The sequence below is a fragment of the Agelaius tricolor genome, unplaced genomic scaffold (assembly GCF_023055355.1).
Source record: "Agelaius tricolor isolate 1412-34295 unplaced genomic scaffold, bAgeTri1.0.p SCAF_36, whole genome shotgun sequence".
In the NCBI taxonomy this organism is placed as follows: domain Eukaryota; kingdom Metazoa; phylum Chordata; class Aves; order Passeriformes; family Icteridae; genus Agelaius; species Agelaius tricolor.
Window position 1 is genome coordinate 2,116,329 of NW_027269296.1, and position 25,087 is coordinate 2,141,415.

At 60.2% G+C, this 25,087-nt stretch overlaps 1 protein-coding gene across 1 annotated transcript; it reads right to left on the minus strand.

Annotated features, from left to right (window-relative positions):
* Positions 1 to 1,183: 1,183 nt before the first annotated feature.
* On the minus strand, positions 1,184 to 24,638 carry KCNQ4 (potassium voltage-gated channel subfamily Q member 4). Its single transcript, XM_071453552.1, has 15 exons — positions 24,184 to 24,638; positions 15,087 to 15,177; positions 14,346 to 14,472; positions 12,722 to 12,897; positions 11,358 to 11,483; positions 11,151 to 11,288; positions 10,946 to 11,041; positions 9,983 to 10,071; positions 8,806 to 8,961; positions 7,274 to 7,318; positions 5,621 to 5,850; positions 4,761 to 4,863; positions 4,538 to 4,669; positions 4,044 to 4,182; positions 1,184 to 3,161 (listed from the first exon to the last, which is right to left on the minus strand). Exons 1-15 carry the CDS (start codon positions 24,447 to 24,449, stop codon positions 2,943 to 2,945), a joined length of 2,133 nt encoding a protein of 710 aa, XP_071309653.1. The 5' UTR covers positions 24,450 to 24,638; the 3' UTR covers positions 1,184 to 2,942.
* Positions 24,639 to 25,087: the final 449 nt, after the last annotated feature.

A 25,087-nucleotide genomic window follows, 5' to 3' on the forward strand; every position in this document is an offset into this window, starting at 1 on the left:
CTCGGCACACGTGGGGTAACCAAGGTGGAGAGGGACAAAGTCCTGCCGGGGCACCTTGCGCCCGTGTGACGGCGGGAGGCAGAGCCGAGGGCTGGCACAGGGCCCCTGTCCTGCCCGTGCCACCGTGCTGGGGGAGGGACAAGGTGACAGCACCGCGTCCCCACTGCTCAGAGCCACGGGGAGAGCCCACAGCCGGCCGGCTGTGAAGACCCCACTGCTGCAGGGGTGAATCCCCCCAAACCCACCCGGGAAAGCCGCCCACCCCTCTGGTGGGTGGTGCAGTGCCCCCCAAAGCCAGCCCCCCACTGACCGCACCCCACACATCGTGCTCTGAGCGGAACCGGGCTGCTGGAGCCCCCCCGAGCCCCCAGCCCCGGGCAGGGCAGCTCTGGGGCGCTGCCCCCGCAGGGCTCGGCTCCGAGGCGATCCTGGACAGGATTTCTTGGCAGGAGGCAGCCAGGAAAGGCAGGGACCGAGCCGCGGCCAGCGCCGGCTTCCTCCCCGGCCAGTGGCACGGGAAGGAGCCGCCTCAGCCCCGGCATCGCTGCAGGACGTGCTGTCCCCGGGGAGCGAAGCTTTGCTGTCCCCACAGGGGTCTGGGGGCGCCTGGGGGAGGGGGCTCCACCCTCACCTCCCTGGGGTGGCCTTGGGGACAGCGCAGCGATGTCGCCATTCGAGGGGGACACACCAAACAGGCAGGGCGGGCACAGCCCTTCCTGGGGCAGCGACCTTGCCCTGTAAGGTGCCAAAAAATCAGGGCACGGGTCCTTCTGCCGTCCAACCTTCTGACACCAACCCTGCACCCCCGCACGGACAGGAGGGAGCCGGAGCTGCGCTCTCAGCCCCATCTCGGTGGCTTTAAGGGGTCAGGGAGGCGTCTGGACATTTGTGTCCCCTGCTGGATACTTGTGTCATCATCCGGACATTTGTGCCCCCTGGCCGGACATTTCTGACCCCTGCTGAACATTCGTGTCCCCTGCTGAACATTCGTGTCCCCTGCCTGGACATTTGTGTCCCTGGCTGTACATTTGTGTCCCCTGCTGTACATTTGTGTCCCCTGCTGGACGTTTGTGTCCTCTGCTGGTCATTTGTGTCCCCGTCCGGTCATTTGTGTCCCCTGGCCGCGGCTCGGTGGCAGGGCTGCAGTGCCACCTCTCGGGAGACAGACGGCAGCAGGCGGGCGGCCTCTACTCCAAATTTTAATGAAACAAATAAATTAATAAGTTAATCAAGTGAGGTAACTACCGCTGGCTCTGGGCGGGGGGGATCTGCGGGGCCCAGCCAGCCCCGGCAGGGGGGTTCTAAAGGGTTAAAATTCCTGCGTGCGGCTGCGGGCAAAGCTGTCACATTGTCACATGCACCTCGCCCAGCGCTGTCCCCTGGTGGGCACGGCCCGGGCACCCGCGGGATGGGGGGGTTCGAGCAGCCCTGGCACGGCCCGCGCTGGCCGCATGCACCGATGGGGAGAGGGGACGAGCAGGGTCGGGCACGGGAGAACCTGGAGCAAATCCCGCTGTGCCAAACGCAGAGAGGGGGAGTGGTGGGAGCAGCCCAGGACAGGTCCTGGCACTGTGGGGTGACCAGCGAGCCCCCCTGGAGCCGCTTGGGCACAGCGCGGGAGCGGTGGTGGCGCTGCTGTAGGTGACATGCAGGGACACCACCACCCTGTGGCAGGTCCCCTCCAGGCCCGGCCCGTGCTCCCCGGACCACAGAGGAGACAGGGACGGGGACAGGGACAAACTGAGCACCGCAGGACCCAGCCGGGAGGGAATCCCCTAAGCAGGAGCAGGGGCACAGGGGGAGGGACGATCCTTGGGGACAGCGCTGTCCCCACAGCCCCTGCTCAGCTTCCTGGCCCCAGGGCCACCCTCGGGTGGAGGTTTCCCCCCAGCCCTGAGCTCTCAGGGCCTCCAGGGCAGCACAGTCCAGCCCTGGGAGCTGGCAGGGGGTTGCTTATTGCCTATGGCCCCTCGGGTTGCTCTTCCCAGGGGTGTTGCATATTAAGACATTATTGCATAAATATATATATATATATATATATAATCTATATATATATTGCCCTGGGAGCATGCACGGGCAGGCAGAAGGCTCTGCTGTGCTTCTGGAGAGGTGCAACCTGGGCAGGGGGGACAGTGCCCTGCTCCCCACACTGGGGACCCCCAGTGACTTGGGTAAAACCACCCTGGGTCGTGCCCCCACACCCCTGCACTGGCAGCAACAGGGAGATGGGACCTTGCATAGCTGGTGGTGGCCCCGGCTCAGCTCTGGGGTCCAGGCAGGACCTGTCCTGAGGGCTGGGGATGGGGTTCAAACCAAACCCCAGGGGATGGGGCCAGCCCAGAGCATCCCCACCACAGCTGGGGAGCACCCAGGAGCCCAGAGCTGGGGGGCGGTCATCCTACAGGAAGCCAGGAGCATCCCAGGAACATCTCAGGAGCATCCCAGGAACATCTCAGGAACATCTCAGGAGCAACCCAGGAATATCCCAGGAATATTCTAGGAGCATCCCAGGAGCACCACAGGAACATACCAGGGGCATCCCAGGAGCATCCCCAGGAGCATCTCAGGAATATTCCAGGAATATTCCAGAAGCACCCCCGGAATGTCCCAGGAACGTCCCAGGAACGTCCCCAGGAGCATTTCAGGAATATTCCAGGAGCACCCCAGGAACGTCCCAGGAACATCCCAGAAACATCCCCAGGAACATCCTGGGAGCGTCCCCAAGAATATTCCAGGAGCATCCCCCAGGAGCACCCCAGGAACGTCCCAGGAGCATCCCCAGGTGCCCGGGCTGGCCATGCCCCAGTGCCACCCTGCCACAGCCGTGTCCCCACAGAGGTTCAAGTAACACCCTGAGTGACAGCGAGGGGACAGCGAGGGGACAGCGAGGGGACAGCGCCCTGGCTCCCCCATCGCCCCGGCTCCATCCCGCCGCCTCCTGCTCAGTCCATGTTGGCGCTGGCCGACCTGGAGCTGCTGAGGGTCTGTGCAGACGCGGAGATGTCCTCGTGCTCCGCGGGGCTGTGATAGTCCGAGGTGACGTCGGGCTCGCCGGGCGGCGCCCGCACCGCGGCCAGGCTGAAGGAGTTGCTGGAGCCCTTGCGCAGGCACTGCGAGTAGAGGCCGAGCAGCAGGTCCAGCTTGTGCTCGATGGATTGCACCTGGCAGGAACGAGGATTGAGGCGGTTTAGGGCTAGGACGCCCCCCTGGTTTGTTTGGAATTGTTACCTTGGTTTTTTTAAGGTTTTCTAAGCCTTCTGATGTTGACGTTCTTGTAGTGAACTTTCTCACACGCTTTCTGTAAATAACTCATTGTTTTGCATTTCTTTATATAACTTTCTTTATATAGAAAGTTGATGGGCTGTTGGTTTGACCAGTGTCATCGGAGAGGTGGCACTGTCACCCTCCAATCCCCTGTCACTCTTGGAAAACTATAAATGTTGGAGTCAGAAAATAAACTTCCCTTTTCCTTTACCTTGAGAACAGCGGTGTGAGCTTGTGTTCTTTCGTGTCCTATAGCAACAGGAATGGATTGGAGGATGGCAAATAGGAATGATCATTCGGGTTTGATGTGTGGAGGAGTGACCAGTGGGTTGGCTGGTGTAAAGTTTGCTGGGTCACCCAAGAGGCTGGGGGAGAATAGGGCCAGGGAGACGAGTAGGGAAAGTACCAGTACGAACCCTAGAATGTCTTTAATGGTGTAGTCTGGGTGGAAGGGGATTTTGTCACAGTCTGAGGGGGTTATTTGAGCCTGTTTCATGGAGGAAGGTGAGATGGACGACTGTGAGGCCTACAGTGACAAATGGGAGGAGGAAATGAAGGGCAAAGAATTGAGTTAGTGTAGGGTTGTCGACAGAGAACCCACCTCAGGCTCATTCGACCAGTGTTTGCCCAGTGTAGGGGATGGCTGAGAACAGGGGTGTGATTACAGCAGCCCCTCAGTGACCCCCGGCTCAGCCAGGCCCAGCCCCGCGGGAGGGGTGGCGGGGGGCTTGGCTGTCCCTCCCAAGGGACGGTGACAATGCTGGGTGTCCCCTCCTGACCTGCCGCTCCACCTTGACCACGCGCCCCATCATGCTGAGCTCGTCCACCAGCTCCGCCTCCAGCGCCGGCTTCTCCCCCTTCTCCCGAACCTTCTTGTCTGCTGGGAGCGCCCGATCCCTGCCCACGATCTGGTCCACGCTGGCAGGGAGGGAAGGAAGAGGCCACCCATCACTGCCGAGACCCCACCAGGGAATGGCCCAGGGTGGGGAATGCCCCAGGGTCGGGAATGGCCCAGGGAGGGAAGGAAGGGGCAGAGCCCTCCCATCACTCCCAAGGGCTCAGGACTCTAGTAGGGAATGACCCTGGGAATGCCCCAGGATGGGGAAGGAAGGGGCAGAGCCCATCCATTTCTCCCGAGGGCTCAGGACTCCAGTAGGGAATGACCCTGGGAATGCCCCAGGGTGGGGAAGGAAGGGGCAGAGCCCATCCATCACTCCCGAGGGCTGGAGACCCCACCAGGGAATGCCCCAGGGTCACCTGCAGGGCACCTCACCGCGTCTGCAGGCTCTTGATCCTGCCCAGCATGTCCAGGTGTCCGGCCGAGTACTGCTCGATGACATCCTTGACGTCATAGGGACGCAAGGTCTCCTTGAACTTCCTCTTGGCCACCAGGAACTTCAGGATCCTGCAGGGACAGCCGGGCTGGAGGCACGGACGGGGTGCCCAGGGTGGGGGGCTCTGTGCACGCTGGGGGACACGGGAGGGGACAGTCTCACCTGACAGCCCGGATCAGGGTTTTCACGGCTGGCATGATGTCCTCGAAGGTCAGCTCACAGGGGGAGCTCCTCTCCTCACCGCTGTCCTCTGGTGGGCAGTCGGCTGTGGGTGACAAGAGGGGGCAGATGGCAGAGCCCCAGGGCTGTCCCCAACCCTGCAGCCCCCCCAGTGTCCCCCAGGGCCTCACTGTTGAAGATTGCAATGCAAGATGTTTTCTATTACCATCTGCATGGCAGATTGCCTTGGTCAAGTGGGCAGTTTGCCTTATCTCTCTCTGAGTGACCACAATCACACCTCCCTCAGGAGGGGACATTGCTGATAACAGCTATGGAATGTCCCTGCATGGCTGATAAGAACTACAGCATCCCACTGGGAGATGTGAACCCAGAGGGAGGAGCCAAGTATTCCTACCCGGATAGAATCTGGAGATTCTGGAACACCAGCACAGCTTCTGCACTGGATTGCCCAGAGGAGCAGCAGCTGCCTCTTGCCCTGGATCTGCAGAGGCAGAGACTGCACCTTTCTCCAGGATCCCTGCTCCAGCAGAACCAGCCCTGGCACTGCAGGAGGGCTGAGCCACAATTCCAATGGTTCTGCTGCCAACACCACACAGGGTGTCAGGCTGGGTTCTGACTCTGGCACTGTTGTTCTAGTGTACTGCATTGTTTATCCTTTAATTTTTTTCTTTTACTTATTGAAGAACTGTTATTTCCTGCTCCCATTTTTTTTTTGCCTGAGAGCCCGTTAATTTAAAATTTATAGCAATTCAGAGGGGTGGGGAGGGTTCACATTCTCCATTTCGGGGGAGGCTCCTGCCTTCCTCAGCAGCCTCCTGGCTTTTCCAAACCGAGACACTCACCCTCAGTGGGTGTCCGCGGTTTGAGCCTCAGCGATGCTCGGAACCGGGTGCGGTCGTTGAAGCTCCAGCTTTTCTGCACCTTGCTGGGGCTGGAGGCCTCGGGGATGTCCTCGGTGCTGGGGGAGCGGTGCAGGGGCGGGCCCAGGTGCTGCTGCTGCTGCTGGCGGCCGCGGCCGCCCTGGCGCTGCGAGCTGCTCAGCCGGATCCGCTCCTTGATGGCCATCTTGTTGCTGTGTGGGGACAGCGGCGTCAGGGCCGTGGGGACAGGGACAGGCACGGGGTGGCCCCTGTTTGAGGTGGGGGTGGCCGTGCTGAGCTCACAGAGAGCGCCCAGCGGGTGATGGGGCACCAGGAGCCAGGTGGTTCCTGCTGGGCAGCTCTGGGGTTGTTCCTTTCAATCCCTTTTTTTTTTGGTCCCAAGAGCAGAGAAAGGAGGTGACAGACAGGGAGAGAGGGGACAGATGGGTGTGGCAGCAGGGGACACGCGGCAGAGCCACCGCCGAGCTGAGCAGAGCTCTGCTCCTGCTCCATCCCTCCAAACCCAGCCAAGCTGCTTCATCCTCCTCCTCCTCCTCCAGGCTCTGCTCCTGCCCTACCGCGAGTTCTGCTCCCAAACCCAGCTGCAATTTCGGGTTTTGGGGGGAAACACCAGGCATTGTTTATGCAGGACCTACTCAAAACCCCCAGATTTTGTATGGTGAGAGACCCCAAATGCAGCTCAAGGGGATGCACGGGGAAGGACCCTAAAGCTGGGGAGGGCACGGAGTGAATCCCACACCCTCTGCAGGACAGGATCCATAAAACCCGGGTGCTTGGGGAGGTTCCTGGATTTCCTCAGGCAGGGCAAGGCAGGGATAGAGGCAGGGTCCTGGCAGGGGTACAGGGAGGGATTCAGGCAGGGTCCTGGCAGGGAAATAGGCAGGGATGGAGACAGGGATACAGGCAGGGATACAGGCAGGGATTCAGGCAAGGTCCTGGCAGGGCACGGGGCTCCCAGCCCTTCCCTGTGCTGGCAGGGGGGGCTGCCACACATCCCACACATTCCCAGGCTGGGAAGAGCTGTGTCCCGGGAATCAGGCTGCAGCACACAGCTGGGATTTATGGGATTTATGGGATTTATCCAAGTGCTGGAGGTGATTGCCATCCACCATTCCTATCCACATTACAACGGGGAAACTGAGGCAGTAAGGGACAGCGGGACGGCTCAGCCCGGGCCATGCACAGCCTCCCTGCCCTCAGAGGGACCCCCAGTCCAGCCTCCACCCCTGTCACGGTCCCAGCCCCGTCCATGCCGCAGGCACGCAGGCAGGCGGTGCATCCATGCATGCCGAGGCTCTCAGCAGGACACGGTACCTCCTTCTCCACGTGCCCCACGTCTGCAAGAGCCTCCTCTTACCACTAAAGATGGGGCTGGAGGGGCAGGGCCAGGAGAAGACACAGGAGAAAAGAGAATCAGCCCCGGTGGGCAGGAGCGGAGCGTCCCGGGGCCACCGCCCGCTGTCCCCGCCGTGCCACCGCTGCGAGGGCAGGATGCTCGTGTAGGTCCTGCATAAACACCTGGGCGCCGTCTCGGCTCGGCCAGAAGGATCTGGGGACAGTCCCCGGGCAGAGGAACCGCGCTGGGGGCTGCCCGCGGCCGGGGGCGAGCGTTACCTGAGGCGTAAACACCTGTGGGGCTGCGCGTCCTCCTCATTCCAGCTTGGGGAGGGCGGAGGGATGGAGAGGAGGAGGAGGAGGAGGAGGAGGAGGAGGGTGAGCGGGAGAGGGGAGGAGAGAGAGAAGATGAGATGTTATGAGAGGTGATGCTCGCGGGGGGACATGGGCGGGCTCAGACCCCCGAGCGGGCGGGGGGGTTCGGTCCTTCCCCTGCCGGTTCCTGGTTGGTCACAGAGCCCAGGGCGGAGCCCCCCCAAGCCCCGAACTCACCTGGGGGAGCAGGCGCCGCTCATCCCCACAGCTGCACGCTCAGCCCTGCTGATGGGGCATCACGGGGGAAACTGAGGCACGAGGCCTCTCCCCACCTAACCCTGGCGCTGTCCTGGGGGGTGGCCAGCGTTGGTGGCACCCTGGGATCTCCTCTTGAGGGCAGAGGGGACAAGGGACACGGTGCAGAGCAGCCGCCGGCAGCAGCAGGGCAGCCCCAAGCCCTCCCTTCTCTCCTTATGGGCTCAGGGAGCCCTTCCCAGCCCCAGGCTCTGGGATTTGCTCCTTCCCAGGCTCTGGGATTGGCTCCATCCTGCCAGGATGGCACCGCTGCCCCTGCCAAGGGGTCTCCTGCCACTCTCAGTTGCCCTGTGCCACGGCCCAGGGTCACGGCCACACGGAGAGGGCAGCGAGGTGACCTCACAAAGGTCAAACAGCCCAGAGGGTCCCCTGGGATCAAATCTGCCCCTTCTGGAGCTGGAATGGAGCTGGGTGTCAGAACTCAGTGCACCCCTCTGGGTGTCCAGAGTTGCCAAAGACCCCGTTGGGGGGCTCAGAGACCCTGGCACACAGCCCAGAGCACCTGGGGATTTGATTCTGACCCCTGGAGCAAGTTGCCAGCTTTGTATGAGGACATGAAAGTCACACGGGTTTGAATAGTGTAATAACAAAATGATCATAGGGTGAAAATGTAGATTTGAGGATTTTTGGTGTGGAGGTTATGGGGACAAGATGGAGGAACTTGGGCATGTCCAGCCTTTCTCCTTCTTCTTCTTGTTCTCCATTTTCTGCAGTGATGTTGGCACTTTGGGGTTGGTTTAGAGTAGAAGTGCACTGTCTAACACAGGTGATGGGTATTGGGAATTAAGTGTAAATATGTTATATGTAGTTTTTAGTATAAAAGGACAACACCACCCTTGGGGCAGTCAGAGTGCCTGTGGCTGCCCTGCTGAGCAGACCTCGGCTGGGCAGAAAGAAAATTTTATAGATAAGAATTAATGAACAACCTCAAGAGCGAAAAGTGAAGAGTCCAAACCCTTCCCTCTCGAAGCAGAGACACCCTGCACATCTCAGGGCAGCAATTAACAACCAAAACCCGAGGGCTGGGAGCAGCAGCAGGGGTGCCCAGCACCAGGGGGAAACAGGGGACACTTTGGGGTGGTGGCACTCGGGTCTGGCCTGGCAGTGACAGTGACATCTCAGGAGGGCACAGAGGAGACAGAGCAGAGAGGAGGGAGAACACGGGGGCTGCCCCCTCCTACCTTTCCCCTGAACACACGGCCAGGCTGAAGCTTTTCTGGGCAGGGGTGGAGCAGTGATAGGGTGGTGGGGCTCTGTCAGGCAATTTTTTCACCTCTGAGTTCCTAAATCCTCCGTTGCGGACCCGGTGCAAGTGGTCAAACATAAGGACCAGCTCTCTGAGGTTGGGGTGAAATAAAAACGGGGAGAAATTAAAGTTTCCAAAGCAAACAAAACCAGCAAAGCGAGGCTGAGCAGCGCTGGGTCTTCCTGAGCGCAAACCAAAGCAAAACCAGAGGAAAACAAAACAACAAAACAAAAAAAATCAGAATTCTTGTTCAAAAGATGGTTATGGGGCTGGGGAAGAGTCCTGGGACAGGATTGCACAGAAGGAAGGGCTGGATGTGCTGAGAGGGATGGATCAGGAAAGGACAAATCTGGGACGGGGTGGGGACACGGGGACCTGTCACCATCAGATCCTGGGCTCCAGGCAGAAGGGGAAAGCTCAGACCCATCAGGGATGGAATCTGGCTCTGTGTGAATTCCGCTGCAGGGAACACAGCTCCTGGCACAGCAGGAGGGGCAGCAGAGCCCCCAGAGATCCCCAGGATCTGGGGCGATGCTCGGGAAGCTGGGACTCAGGGCTGTGGATGTTGAAAGCTCTGCCTTTGGAAAAACTGAGAGTGGGACAGAGGGATGAATTTGTCACAGGGCCAGAGCAGGGCAGGGATTGTTCACAGGGATGTGAGAAACCCTCAGGATCTGGAAGAGAAGTCTGGAAAACCTTTGGGAAGCCTTTGATCCACCCACAGTGCCAAAATCCCAGGGATCACGGGAGGGGCATGGTGCAGGCACGGGACATGGGGCTCCCACTGGATCCCCCCGTGTCCACACCTGGAACCAGCTCCTGTCCTGCTGCAGCTCCACCACCACAACCGTGGGGTCCCCGAGGCACCACCCCATTCCCTGTGCTGCTGGAGGAAGGCTGTGGATGGAGTGAGAGGGGATGGGATGGGCGCTGTGAGGATGATGAGGATGAAGGGGGCTCCTTCAGCAGACTCCCATCTTGGGAAGGTGTGGGCGCTGCTCGACCCCACCGAGCTCCTGGGGGTTCCACAAGGTCCCTCCCGGTTTCCCAGGCCGTTCATCCCCGCGGGGAGCCCCGGGAGCCGCCCAGCCCTCTCCCCCACTCCCGCCTACCTGAAGGCGGGCAGGAGGCTGTCGTAGTAACACCAGGTGGCCGTCAGGTAGCCCCGGCTGGCGTCCGTGGAGTACAGGCGCCAGGCAGCCTGCAGGGAGCGAGATTCCCGGGAATCGGGGTTAATTGGGACGGGAGAACCCTCCCGGACCCCTCCATCCATCCTGGCCCCCGCAGGCGGCGGCAAACAACCCGCAGGATGCCAGCGCTGTGTCACAGACATGGTTTCTGAAAAATCCCTTTCCTTAGGATTGTTCCTCCTGAGAAGCTGAGAGGCCTCAGGAACAAAATGCAAGCAATGGTTATCTGCTGTTGTGGAATGCAACAGGTGCATCTGGGATTGGGCTCATGTGGTTGTTTCTAATTAATGGCCAATCACAGTCCAACTGGCTCGGACTCTCTGTCTGAGCCACAAGGCTTTTTTATTCATTCCTTCTTTTTCTACTCTTAGCCAGCCTTCTGATGAAATCCTTTCTTCAATTTTTTTAGTATAGTTTTGATATAATATATATCATAAAATAATAAATCCCCAAATAAAATAAATATTAAATTAATTTAATATTTTGATTTGATTTTGATTAATAATTAATTAATATTTTGATGAAATCCTTTCTTCTATTCTTTTAGTATAGTTTTGATATAATATATATCATAAAATAATAAATCCCTAAATAAAATAAATATTAAAAATGAATAAATAATAAATAAGTAATAAAATAATAAATAAATAACAAAATAATTAAGAATAAATAAATTTTATAATAAAATATAAAATAAAATAATAAAACAATAAAAACCTTCTGAAACATGGAGTCAGATCCTCGTCTCTTCCCTCATCCTCGGACCCCTGTGAGCACAGTCACAGTGCTGGATGTGGGGCCGGGGGTTTGGATGGGCAGAGCAGAGGAGGGGACAGCAGAGCATTCCTGGGAAGGGTGGGGTGGGACAGGCCAGCCCTGCCTCACCTGGATCAGGTTGGCTGCTGGAGTCCTCCTCTTCTCAAAGTGCTTCTGCCGATGCTGCTCCTGCACTTTAAGGGCAAAACCGGAGCCCAGGATCCCCTGGGGACAGGAGGGGACAGGGCAGTGGGTGCCAGCACAGCCTGGGCCCCACTCAGAGGCAGCTCTGCCCCTTTCCCCCCCTGCTTTGAGCTCTCCCAGCCCTACTCACGGCGGGCAGGGCGAAGAAGGAGATGCCGAGCAGGGCGAATCCGGCCGCCAGCATCCGGCCCAGCCACGTCTGCGGCGCTTTGTCCCCGTAGCCGATGGTGGTCAGGGTCACCTGCCCGGGGGCACAGCAGCCGGGGGCCTGCAGGGCGCTCCCCCAGCACGGCCCCGTCCCCTCCTGTCCCCGGGGAGCCGCGGGGGCTGAGCTTACCGTGCCCCACCACAGGGAATCGGCGTAGGTGGCGAACTGCACGTTGGCGTCCTTCTCGGCCAGGTAGACGAGGAAGGAGGCGAAGATGAGCACCAGGAAGCCGATGTACCAGGCGGTGATGAGCTCCTGCAGGGCATGGTGAGGCTCAGGGGGTGTCCCTGGGTGGTTTTGTGTTGTATTGTGCTAAATAGTTACTTATTTGTTTGTTTTGCACCGGGCGATTGGAGATTTGCGCTGAGTGGTCTTTGTATTGCACTGAATTTTATGTTATAAGTTTATGTTATATCACAGGTGTGTCAGTCACCTCTCCTTTCCCCTCCCAGCACTGTCTGTCAATCCTGGCATTCCAGAAGGGCCTCGAGTGATTGGCAGATTCAAAGGATGCCCTCTACCCCTGGGGGGCATTGGGCCATCCAGGTGTCCTTTGTCCCTTTGTCCCTCCCCTCCTGTCCCTGCTTGGTGCCTCCCTGCCCCTTCCCTGCCCCTCTCCCCGGGGTTAAAGGAGCAGCAGCCACGGGCTCAGGGAGCTCTGTTGGAGCTGGTGCTGCATTCAGAGGCCTGAGGGCCAGAATAAAGCTCTGGATCCAAAGCCTCCATCAGAACCGACTCCTTTCCTTCACCATCCCCTTAAAGCTTCTCTGCCAGAGGGAAACCCCAGGAGCAGCCCCTGTTATGGGGGGAAGCTCCATCCCAGCACCACCAGAGCTCCTGCAGGCCTGGACTTGTCTGCAGTGCCAGCTGCAGCACCCAGCCAGGCAAAAGTGTCTGTGGGGTGAAACACCACACACCCAGCCAGGCAAAAGTGTCTGTGGGGTGAAAACACCACACACCCAGCCAGCCAAAAGTGTCTGTGGGGTGAAACACCACACACCCAGCCAGCCAAAGGTGTCTGTGGGGTGAAACACCACACACCCAGCAGCCAAAAGTGTCTGTGGGGTGAAACACCACACACCCAGGCAGCCAAAAGTGTCTGTGGGGTGAAACACCACACACCCAGCAGCCAAAAGTGTCTGTGGGGTGAAACACCACACACCCAGGCAGCCAAAAGTGTCTGTGGGGTGAAACACCACACACCCAGCAGCCAAAAGTGTCTGTGGGGTGAAACACCACACACCCAGCCAGCCCAAAGTGTCTGTGGGGTGAAACACCACACACCCAGCAGCCAAAAGTGTCTGTGGGGTGAAACACCACACACCCAGCAGCCAAAAGTGTCTGTGGGTGAAACACCACACACCCAGCAGCCAAAAGTGTCTGTGGGTGAAACACCACAGTGCTGCTGTTTGGTTCAGACACAGGGGCCAGACAAGCCAAGGAACCTCCCATCCACAATATTGGTAACAACAATATCTTACACTTTTTCTCACCTTGCTGTGGGCGTAGACGACGGAGCCCAGCAGCTTCCAGGTGCCGCCACGGCGGTCCATGCGCACCATGCGCAGGATCTGCAGGAAGCGCATGCTGCGCAGCGCCGACGTGGCAAAGATGTTTCCCTGCGTGCCCGCGGCGATGACGGCCACCGAGGCGATGAAGACGATGAAATCTGAGGGGGCAAAGAGGCTCAGGGGGGGTACGTGAGTTATCCAGAATTCCACTCGTAAAAATCGAAGTCGTTGTGTTGTGGTAACGTGTTGTATTGTTGATTTATTATTGTGAGGTTGTCATGTTTTATGAACGTGTTGTATTGTTAATTTATTATTGTGAGGTTGTCATGTTGTACTAATGTGTTATATTATTAATGTATTATTGTATTAACTGGTAAAGGGTTTGAACATAAGTCCTGTGAGGAGCAGTGGAGGGAGCTGGGGTTGTTTAGCCTGGAAAGAAGGAGGTTCAAGGGTGATCTTGGCACTCCACCACTGCCTGGAAGGAGATGTGAGGACACAGGAGTCTGTTTCTTCTCCCAGGCAACCAGTGAAGGATCAAGGGGAAATGCCGTGAGAAGCTCAGAGGAAAGAGTGAGAAACAATTCTCATCTTAACCTGCTGCACCTGGTGTTGTGCACATGAGGAATGTGTTATGGAGATTTGTTTACCAAAGGGTGATTTCTTAATTGGCCAATGGTGACGGTGTTTGGATTCAAGAACCAATTAGATCAAAACTGTATCAGACTGTCTGTAAGGGTGATGGGTTTCTCAATTAGTACATTAAAGTGATTGATCAGCCTTCTGAGAGTCATGGAGTCAATGCTAATTATTACACATGGTTTTTCTCTTTGTCCCTGATCCCTTCAGCACGCTTTGGAATAAACCTTCACTGAAATACATTGTACAAAAACCCTTCCTGTCCTTCCTCTGCTGAGCTATCCGTGTCGTGTGTGTGTGCATGGACTCGAAATGGCTGCTCTGGTGGCCTGACCCTGAGCAGCTTCTGGGGGAGACACCTCAAAGAAAGTTGCAGCATTTCTACCACCCTGCCACGCTGCAGCAGAGAGAGCTGGTCGCACTGGCAGACTGTGTGGTGATGAGCTAGAAAGTTGCAAACTTCTCTGGATTTCTCCAAAACTGAAGCTGCTGGCAACTAGGACCCTGGAAGTCCTTAGAGCCCCAAAAGTCACCTTCAAGTAGATACCCAGACCCTGAGGAAATAATTTCTTTTCCCCATGGAAAATGGCCTCTGTGGCCACTCGCCCTGGCAAACCGTGCAGTGCCAAGCTAGAAATTTGCAAACTTTTCTGGATTTCTCCAAAACTGAAGCTGCCAGCAACTAGGAACCTACAAGTCCTTAGAGCCCCAAAGACCACCTTTAAACTGATACCCAAACCCTGGGAAAATGACTTCTTTTCCCCATAGAAAATAGCCTCTGCTTGTGGCCACTCGCCCTGGCCGACAGGACAGCGCTTAGCTCGAAACTGGCAAACTTTGCTGGATTTCTCCAAAACTAAAGCTGCCAGCAACCAGCACCCTGCAAGTCCTTAGAGCCCCAGAGGCCACCTTTAACCTGACCCCCGAATCCAATGGAAATGAGCTCTTTCCCCGTGCCAGCCCGTACCTATCACGCAGAAGGGTTTCCTGGCGAAGCGGAAGCGCCCGCGCCAGCCGCGGTAGCGGCAGCAGCAGCCGGCGGCCCACACGCGGATGATGTACTCCATGCCGAACACCACGATCATCACAAACTCCTGCCAGGGGAAAAAAACACGGGGGTAGGGAGAGTGGAGGGCTCCGATTTGATGGGGGAAAAGCGAACGGGGCTGAGCGCGGCACGGGGCGGGCGCAGCAAGGCCGGCGGAGCTGCCCCGGGGGATGAGGGTGATGGGACGGAGCTGTCAGGGCTGTGAGGGAATCGCTGCTCTCCTCCTCACCCCGAGCTGGGTCCTTTTCCTCCTCTGTCAGCATTGTCCTCCTACCTCTCGCACAAACAAGCCCCCGTTCTGCTTACTCGCAGGAAAGTCACAAGGACCTTCCCAATTTAGTCTCCGTCACTCGGGAGAAGTCCCTGCGTCAGCTCTTTCTGACAGTTTGGGGGAAAGTTGCCTTTTTTAGCCCCTCGTGCCCTGCCTGTTCCAGCGGTTTTTGCTCGGGGAGACAATGGTGGGGTGGAGAGACAATGGTGGGGTGGAGAGACAATGGTGGGATGGGCTCTGGTGACACCCACGGCCAGGCCACCCCCGAGGTGCCATCAGCTACTCGTGATGAGGTCACAGGGGCTCTGTCCGTGATCTTCCCCGATTCTTTTAGGATATAAAGCGGGGAAAAGAAATCTGAGCAGCAGCCCCGCTCGTGCATCACTCACCAGGATGAAGAGGCACTCGTTGGCCAGTTTCTGGTGCTCCTGGATGGTGGAGAAGACCGACAGCACCAGGCAGCTGAAGACGAGGAGGAATCTGGAAGGACAAAGTGTCAGTGGGGGCACAGGGACAGCCAGGAGACCCCAGCCCACAGTGCTACCCCCCTCTCACAGCCTGAACCCCCAGTCAAGACCTCCCCAGGCCGTGGCAGAGCCACTGGGGACACGTTTTGCCTCTAGATGGTGGCATGGAGCCTTTGGGGAGCCCAGGAGCTGCCGTGGGGCTCGGTGCCAGCTCTGCTGCAGCCCTGCAGCTTCTTAATTAAAGGCAGGGAGGGACACGGGGGGTCCGGCACTGTGGAGGGCCCAGGAGCTGCAGGAAGGGCACCAGAGCTGCTCAGCACCGTCCCCAGCATCACTGCCACTGTGGGGACCTGCCAGCAACGCCTGGGAAGTGTCAAAAAAAGGGGAAAAGTCCCCAGGAACAGCTCTGAGGCTGCTCCTCCCCGAGCGCTCAGGCACGAGGGGCTTTGGCCCATTTAAAGTAAGGAGGGGAATTAACAAAATAAAAAAAAAAGAAAAGGAAAAAAAGAAAAGGAAAAAAAGAAAAGGAAAAAAAGAAAGTCGACTCTGAAGCTGAAGCAAATGAAACCTCCAAAAATACATTTTTTTCCCCTGATCCAGCGATTCTAAAAAAGGAAAGCGGAGGGCTTGTGCCACCGGCCCACGTGACACAAAGGGCCACTCACTGCTCTGTCACCACTGCCCTGGGTGGCACTGGGGACCATGGGCACACCAGGGACCATGGGCACACCAGGGACCATGGGCACACCGCCCTGGCTGGCACTGGCACAGCCTGGCTGAGCCCTGGTGGCCCTGGCACCTTGGTGGCACCCATCTCAGCCCCATGGCTGTGTTCTCATGGTGACAATGCCCAGGGGCCACCAGGGGTGGATGAAATGTCCCCAAGACAATAATGAAGACCCAATGGGGAAGGAGAAATCTCCTCAATTAATCTGGGGGTTGCTGGGGGCTCATCCCCCCCCTCAGGAGGACATTCCCATCTCTTTGTGTTGTTGATGTGGGATTTTTGGGCAGAATCAGCTGCCTGGGCCATCAGAGGGGTGAATCCTGTCCCAGCTGTCCCAGTGGCACTGGGAAGGCCCCAGGGGACACAACAGAGAGGGGCTGATGCTCTGCCCCTCAGTGGGACCATCCAGGACCCCTCCCCACTGACCCCACAGCCCTGTGTGGGGCTGGGGGCTCTCAAATCCAGCCCTGCCATGAGGGGCCTGAGGGTGGCACAGCCTAAAGGGGACTTCTCTGGGTCCTTTTCCCCAAAATGCTGCTGGAGGTGGGACCCACAGCAAAAAAATCCTCAGGAATGGGAGAAGGGCTGGATGCAGAGCAGGGAGGAGGGAGAACTGGAGCCAGGAAGGGGCCAGGGGTGTGACAGCCGTGTCACCACCCTGTCCTCCCTGCGCTGCTGCTCTCCCAGGCACTCCCCAGCCGCAAGGCAGAAGGTTGGAGCCAGCTCCTTCTCCCTCTGAATTATTAATTGGGGTTTTTTTTTTCCTCCAGCACAGCAGTTCTGGAGTGAAACCCCACAGGGAACAGCAGCACCCCCGTGGCACGGGCAGGAGGTGCCAGGCTTTGAGCTGAGGAGCAAAACACCGCCCAGGGCAGAGCTCAGAGCTTGGAGCATCATCAGCAATAAAAGATTACCCAGGCAGGATTTAGCAGGCAATTACACAGGCAGCGAAGCACAAAGCAGAGGAGAAGGCAGAAATCTCCCAGCCTGCAAAGATTTGTGCCCCTTCTGCAAAGATTTGTGCCCCTTGCCTCACGCAGAGAGCCTGGGCACATGTGGGGACTCTGCTGTGGGTGGCCCTGGCCCTGGAGCACCACCGTGATGGGGTGGGGAAACCTCCCCGGAGTCATCCCGTAGGATCTGGGGAAGGATACAGGCAGGAGAGGCCCCACGGGGCTGGCTGGGAAAGGAACTTTCTGGGAACACATCACCTGCTAGGAATTAACTCGCAAAGCCTGGGCAAACGCCCCGTCCCGGCTGCCGGCAGTGCTTAAGCGGCTTAGGGAAGGGTCAGATGCCTGAAGGCAGCGAGGGGAGCCAGGAACCAGCGTCCCCCGTCCCTCCCGGGCAGGAATTCCGCTCTACCAAGCACCCAGGGGCGATTTTTACACCCTCAGCCCTGCACCGACACTGGCAGGGCTTTCCCTGTCCCTAACCCTGTCCCTGTCCCACTTTGCCCTCGCCCTGGGGTTGGCATGGGGGTGACACCAGCCCTGGCAGGGCTGTCCTGGTCCCCACTTTCCCAAATCCCTGGGGGTGGCACCAGCCCTGGCAGGGCTGTCCTGGTCCCCACTTTCCCAAATCCCTGGGGGTGGCACCGGCCCTGGCAGGGCTGTCCTGGTCCCCACTTTCCCAAATCCCTGGAGGTGACACCAGCCCTGGCAGGGCTGTCCTGGTCCCCACTTTCCCAAATCCCTGGGGGTGGCACCGGCCCTGGCAGGGCTGTCCTGGTCCCCACTTTCCCAAATCCCTGGGGGTGACACCAGCCCTGGCAGGGCTGTTCTGGTCCCCAGTTTCCCAAACCCCCCATGGGACAGGCAGTGCCAGGCTCCCATCCCAGCTCGCTGCTCTCCCACCCTCCAAGAGGAGCTGGAAAAGCCAGGAATGCTGGCAGGGGAATGGGGAGGGGGCAGAGAGAGGGACAGGAGCTGCAGGGCTGAGGCTGAGCTGGTTCTTCACCTGTCCCAAATAAAATTCCCATCTCCAGCCCCATCCCCACGGGGTTCAGCACGGACACGGGGACAGGACCCAGCAGGAGCAGAGCCCAGCCCCAGCAGCAGCGAAACCTCCCCAAAACAATAATGAAAACCCGGCAGGGAAGGCGAAATCTCCTCAATTAATCTTCATTAGGGTGGGCTTTGCCATCTGCTGCCGCCCGAGCCGGCCTGGGAACAGGTGAGCCAGGAAAGCTGCTGAGCTCAGGGGAAGCAGGGCCAAGTCTGCGTGGGCAGGCGGGCACCACTTGGCTCCCAGTGCCCCCAAAACACCGCTGGGCAAAGGGGCTGCACCCCAAAACAGCCTGGGATGAGCCAAAGGAGTGGGATCCTTGGAGCTGGTGGGGTGGGATGGGGCAGCACAGCCCCCCCAGGATTCATCCCCAAAGCCCCGGGGTTGGCACGGGGGTGACACCAACCCTGGCAGGGCTGTCCTGGTCCTTGCCTTGCCCTTGCCCTGGGGTTGGCATGAGGGTGATACCAGCCCTGGCAGGGCTGTCCTGGTCCTGCTTTGTCTTTGCCCCACGATTGGCATAGGGGTGGCACCAGCCCCATCAGGGCTGTCCCGGCCCCACTTTTCCCACTTTGCCCTCACCCCGGGGCTGGCACGGGGGTGGCACCGACCCTGGCAGGGCTGTCCCGGTCCCTGCTCTGCCCAAATCCCCAGGACTGGCACAGGGGTGGCACCGGCCCTGGCAGGGCTTCCCTTGTCCTTGCTTTGCCCTCACCCCGGGGCTGGCACGGGGGTGGCACCAGCCCTGTCCCGGTCCCAATTTACCAAACCCCCGGGACTGGCACGGGGGTGGCCCCAGCCCTGTCCCGGTCCCGCTTTGCCCTCGCCCCGGGGCTGGCACGGGCGTGGCCCCAGCCCTGTCCCGGTCCCGCTTTGCCCTCGGGGATGCCCCGGGCAGGGGCACAGGCAGCGATAACTCAGCGCAAGGCAAGCACCATCCAAACAGCTCCGCCGCGGGACGAGCGAGCAAACCGGCTCCGGGAAGGCACGGATTCCTTCCCCGGCAGCATCACAGCACCTAAACCGTCCCCTCCAGCTGTGCCACCGCTGGGAATTCGGCATTTGGCCCAAAACTGCCCGCACGCAGCTCCAGCGGGGATGGGGATGGCGTTTCACCCTCCCGGCTCCCCAGGCCGCGAGGTTCAGCTCGGTCTGCAGCTGTATAAACAGCACATCGCATAAATCCCCGTCCCTCGGCCCCGCAGCCCTCCAGGAGAGGTGGAGCGGGGGGATATAAATAACCGGGCTGTGGCGGCCCTGTTTGCGCCCGTAACCATGGCACGGAGCGTCCCACGCCGCCCAGAAGAGAAGCAGAAAAGCTCCGGGAGTGTTTCCCCACGGGCAGAGGCGCAGCAAAGCCCGGCACACGCTCAGAGCCCGGCCCTGAGGCGTTATCAGAGCTGTTATCGGGAGAGTGATGCTCTCAGAACCCCGGGGAAGAGGCAGCACGGGATGGCCCCCGAGATGTTATCAGAGCTGTTATCAGGAGGGTGCTGCTCTCAGGGCCCCTCAGCCCCAGCGGAGAGGCAGCTCAGGATGTTATCAGAGCTGTTATCAGGAGGGTGCTTCTCCATGAGCCCCAGCGGAGAGGCAGCACGGGATGTCCTCTCAGATGTTATCAGAGCTGTTATCAGGAGGCTGCTGCTCCCAGAGCCCCTCAGCCCCACCACAGAAGCAGCATGGGATGTCCCCGAGCTGTTATCAGGAAGGTGCTGCTCTCAGGGCCCCTCAGCCCCAGCGGAGAGGCAGCTCGGGATGTCCCCCGAGATGTTATCAGAGCTGTTATCAGGAGGGTGCTGCTCCCAGAGCCCCACAGCTCCAGCACAGAAGCAGCACAAGATGTCCCCCGAGATGTTATCAGAGCTGTTATCAGGAGGGTGCTGCTCTCAGAGCCCCTCAGAGCCCCCCCTCAGCTCGGGATGTCCCCTCAGATGTTATCACAGCTGTTATCAGGAGGCTGCTGCTCTCAGAGCCCCCCTCAGCTCGGGATGTCCCCAGCAGCCTGGGGAAGGCAGGCAGCAAAGCCAGGATGCGAAGCCTTTCCCCCACCCCATGGCAGCAGCCACAGGCTGACGCCCCACAGAGCACCCAGGCCCTCAAATCTCGGTGTTTTGGGAGGAGAACCTCGCTGGGGGCACCCCGAGGGCGGCGGGCGGCACCGGCCGGGCAGCCCGGTCACAAGGCTCCTGCGGCCGTGCCAAGGCGCTCACACGGAGCAGCCGGGATAGTTTTGCTCTTGGATCATCTGGCAAGGAACTGGCTGGAGCGGGGGGGGAAGGAGCCAGAGTGTTTTCTGAGGCGCCCCAGCAGAGAGAGAGATCGGGGCTGTCACCCTCTGCCAGCACCTGGGGGGACATTTGGGGCACGGGGGTGCGAGTGACCCCAAAGAGCGGAGGGGAGGTTTGGGATCAAGCTGAGGGGGACAAAGAAGCAAAAATTCTCCAGCATCACCCCTGCACCCCACTGGGGTGCCAAACTGGCACCTCCTGCACTGGTCTGGGGGCTCCAGAGGGAGAGGGAAGAGGGGAAAAAGGAAAAAAACCCAGAAGGAAAAATCAATGCACCGTTTCATGTTGCGCCGAAGTCGCTTAATTTTATGCCCCGGTGACACCACATGGGGCTGGGGAAAATGCTGTGCCGGCTTCTCCTGCCGCTGGCGCTGCCCCTGGAGCAGCTCCCGTTTCAGCCCCGGGCAAGGTGGCCCTGGGGGCACAGCCCCAGCTCGAAGGGAGCAGCCCGAGTCCCTCTGGTGTGGCCATGCCACCACCCAGCTGGGGGACACACCGGCAACGGCGAGGTAAAAACCTTCAACGAGCTAAATTCAAAAGGGAAGGGGTCAGAGTTGAATTCAAGAGTTTAAGAGAGGCTGAAGAGTTAAACTCAAGAGTTTAAGCGAGGCTGAAGAGTTAAACTCAAGAGGTTTTTCCAAGCAGGCATGGAGAGTCAGCACTGAGCGGGGCTGGAAGGATTTTCCTGCAATCCAGGCCGGACTCCAGGCCTAGGAATTGCCCAGGGGGTGTTGGCAAGGGCTGGGCACTGGCCATGGTGGCACTGATGGGGGTTTTCTGGCTCTCCAAGCGGTGCTGGAGGGATGTGACACGGTCGGGGAGTGGCGGGGGTGACAGCCCTGTCCTGCCCTCCACCCCTGGCTGGAGCAGGAGCTCAGGGATGCTCCAGGAGGGACAGACTGCCACCACCCAGCTCCCCGGCCACAGGGGGACACGTCCCACTGCCACTGCCCCAAACCAGCCGGGATTTCCCACTGGAGGCCAACCCTGAGCAGGGACAGCCCGTGCCTGGCACCCCTCACCCCGTGCCAGGCTTGCCCTGCGACTCTGCCACCACAATGCCACCAAATACCCGGCAGGGACAAGGCTCCTGTCCATCCCTTCAGGGGAATTCCTCTCCCAGATGGGAAATAAACCCCAAGAACCAGGGAAATTCCTCTCCCAGATGGGAAATAAACCCCAAGAGCAGCACAGAGAGTTGGGCCTGGCACAGGGGACGCTGCTCCAGGCAGGGGATTGCGGCTGCTCCTGGTGCTTGCTGCTGGCTCAGGCTTCCCTAATTTGCTCCAGGTGAAACTGTTCTGCACGGAAATGCTCCTCCAGGACCGGCAAAAGTGCTGAGCCCAGCTGCTGGTGCCGTTTCATAACCATGGGCACCAGCAGACCCCGGGAGCCGCCGGGAATTCGGGAGCCTGGCGGGTGGGCAGGGACAAACCACAACGGGAATAGCTGGAATTGGACACCTGGGAAAACGCATGGAGCAGCTCCAAGGTGCAAAAAACCCCCTGGCAGGGCAGCCCCTGCCCACGGGCACGCAGCCGTGCCCGTGCCAAGCCCGCAGCAGCTTTGCCGGCAGCAGGGAAGAGCCTTCCCGCCCGCTAGCGAGGAGGAGATTGCAAAAAGGAAGTTCTTATTTTGCCTCCTGGCTCTAAAGCCTCTGGCTTAATGCTCTGGGCTCCCTCCCGGATTTGCTCCGTAAGCTCCAGGGCTGGGAGTTCTCATTCCAAGCGGGCGAGGCTCGGTGAGGCCGGGCAGCGCCTCCCTGCATGGGCTGGAGGGGCTGGAGGGGCTGGGGGACACCTCGGAGCTCGCATTTCCACCTGCACGGGCTCCCATGTCCTCACCACCCCCCTCCCGGAGCATGGGGGGCTTTGGGGACGTACATCAGAGCCCAAAAGCGGCTCCAATCCCTCCCAGCCCCCAGGAGCTGCTGCAGAAATGATTCAGTCACCAAACCAACGGAGCCCAGAGCAGGTGCTGGGATAAGATTTGGGATCAATTCGCCGAGACAGAAAGAGGCTGAAGTCGGTCAATAAGCGCGATGGGCTCGGCCCCGCTCCGGGGAGGGAAGCGCGTCACTTCTCAGCGGGTATTTCCATTTTTGCAGCTTTCAGCCCTGTCTCGGAGCCAGCCCGCTCGGGGGAGGCAGCGCTGGGGACCCGTTTGTGCCACCAGCGCTGCCCCGACCTCGGGCCGGGGGCTCCGTCCCCTGCCGTGCCTCGGGGTGGGGAAAAGGGGAGGGGGTAACACCTTCCTCCTCTTTTGTTAAAACCCAGGGATTGCGGCACACAAATCACCCCCGACAACTTCAGAGCCGCTGCAACAGCTTCGCAGCTCCCATCTGCTGCGAGAGAGAGAGAGAGAAAAAAAAAAACCCAACAAAAAAAACTTGGAAGAAGCCAGAAATGAGCAACATTACGGGAGAGGCTTCACAGAACAGATGTCTGCACCTTGCACTAACCGCGGCGTCTTCCCACAGCATTCGGGGGGTCCCTGGCAGGACTCTGCCCTGCAGCTGCCTAAAATTAAGCGAGCAAGTGAACAAAAAGCCTCCCCAGCAAAGGCTGGAGACGTTTGGCTGCTGCTGCCGGCGGCTGCACATCTTGTGGAACAAAGCCCAGCACCCGGGAGCTGGGGCCAGGCACGCTGGGGTGGCAGGGGAGGGACTGGGGGGGCTCTGCAAATGGGGCCGCTTGTGCCACGCTGTTGTTTTTGGGGTAAAACAGGCTCGAAGCGGTGGAGGATGCTCAGGGGTCCCAGCTGGGAGGTGAGCCGGGGCACGGCTCTTCCACTTTCCATGGGTGTGTGTGTGTGTGTGTGTGTGCCATCCATCCCCACCGCCTGCCCTGGCAGGGGCTTTGGCCGCCTTTCCCTGCTGGAAAAGCTCTTCCCAGGGTGGGATTTTCCACGCAGGGATTCTGGCGCTGGGAGCCCGCTCTGGAGGTGCGGTTTACAAATGGGCCCCGGGCTCGTGTCCCGGCTCCCTGGGGAGCTCCAGGTGCCCTTTCCTCCAGTGACAAATCCCTGCTGCCAGCTCGATGTGCTAACTTAGGCAAGACCCATTTTCCTGCCTCTTAACGAGCTCCGGCTCCCGCAGCACCCCAGGAACGTCGCAGCCCCGCGGCACCGCTCCAGGTGAGAGGGAAAGAGGCGAAATCTTCCCTCGTGCCCTCACAGAAGGTCCGTGCCCACACCTGGAACGCACCAGGCAAAGAGGGGAAACACGTCCTGCCCCTGCAGCTGTGATGTCCCGGCAGCGTCCCCAGCTCCTGGCTTGGGACAATCCCAAGAATGGAGCCCCCCTCTGTCCCTGCAGCCTCCAGGTGTGTTGGGGACCTCCCCAGCTCCCTGTCACAGCCCCCCCCGAGGCAACAAACGCGAGGGGTGAAGCTGTTCTGAGCCCCGAGCTGAGCCCGCACGCCAGGAGCCGCGGGATGCTCGGATCCAGCGGGGGAAGCTGGAGCAGAGCTTAGGAAAACACCCGGGGCAGGGAAAGGAGCAGGTGCGCTCCCGGGAACATCCCTCCGGCCATGGAGAGGCATTTCCAGTGCTGGGGATCCACGGTGAGCCAGGAATGGGCGCAGCTCTCGGGGTACAGCAGGGACAGGGTCACCCCCGCTGTCGCCATCCCAGCCCAAGGGTGGCACTTCTGCCTTGTCCCAGCAGTGCCACAGGTACAGGACAGCGGAGTGTCCCCGCTCCCACCCACAGCTGTCACCCCCCTGCCTTTGAGGGTCCCCACACGCCCAGAGACCCCGGCAGAGCGGGACGGTGACACCGGGAATGGACTCGGGGCCACCCCGGAGGTTGAGTCCCATCCCCGGGGACGCGCTCCGCTCCTCGCCCCGGACCCTCCGCCACCGACCCGGGAGCGGCTCCGGGGCAGGAACGGCACCGGAGAAACTTCCCGGTGGAGCCGGGGGGGGCTCTCCCGGTACCCCCGGTGCTCCGGGCAGCCCCGGGTCCCCGTGCCCCGCTCGCGGTGCCCGGTACTCACATGAAGACGTGGTAGATGAACGCCCAGCCGCGGGGCCGCTCCAGCACGTTGTACAGGCAGTTCTGGAGGCGGCGGCGGCAGCAGCGCGGGGCCCCGGCGGGGCGGGGGGCGGCCCCGGGGCGCGGCCCCGCCAGCAGCAGCCCCCGGCGGCGGGGAGGGGGCGGCGGCGGCGGCGGGGGGGGGCCGGGGGTCCCCTCCGAGCCCTCGGTCCGCACCGCCGTCAGCGCCGCCCGCCGCTCCCCGCCCGCCGCCGCCGCCCCGGCCATGGCCGCCCCGCTCAGGCCGCCGCCCTCCGCATGGCCCCGGCCGCCGCGGGACCCCCGAGCCAGCCCGGGGCCGCTCCCGGGGCCGCCACCTGCCTTTAGCTGCCCGCCGCCGGCTGCGGGTCCTCCCCCGCCGGGCCGGCCCGCCCCGCCGTACCTGGCCCCCGCCCCCGGGGCTCCGCGGGACGGGGCGGGCGGGGAAAGCGCCGTGCGGGGCGGGGGGGGCGCGGCTGTCACAGCCGGGCGTGTGCGGGGCGCTGCTGGGGACGGGCAGAGTCCTGGGGCACCGCATCCCGCAGCTCATCCCAAACTGCGCCCTGCACCGAGCGGCATCCCAAAGCGCGTCCCAGCCTCATCCCGCAGCACAGCCCAAATCGAATCGCGTCCCAAAGCGCGTCCCAGCCTCATCCCGCAGCGCAGCCCAAATCGAATCGCGTCCCAAAGCGTGTCACTGCCTCCTAAACTGCAGCCCAAATTGCATCCCAAACTGGATCCCACAGCACACCCCAAACAGAGGGTGGGGAGCACCTCTGGAGGAGATGGGGCATCCCTGGAGGAGATGGGGCATCCCTGGAGGAGATGGGGCATCCCTGGAGGAAATGGGGCATCTCTGGAGAAGATGGGACATCCCCGGAGGAGAT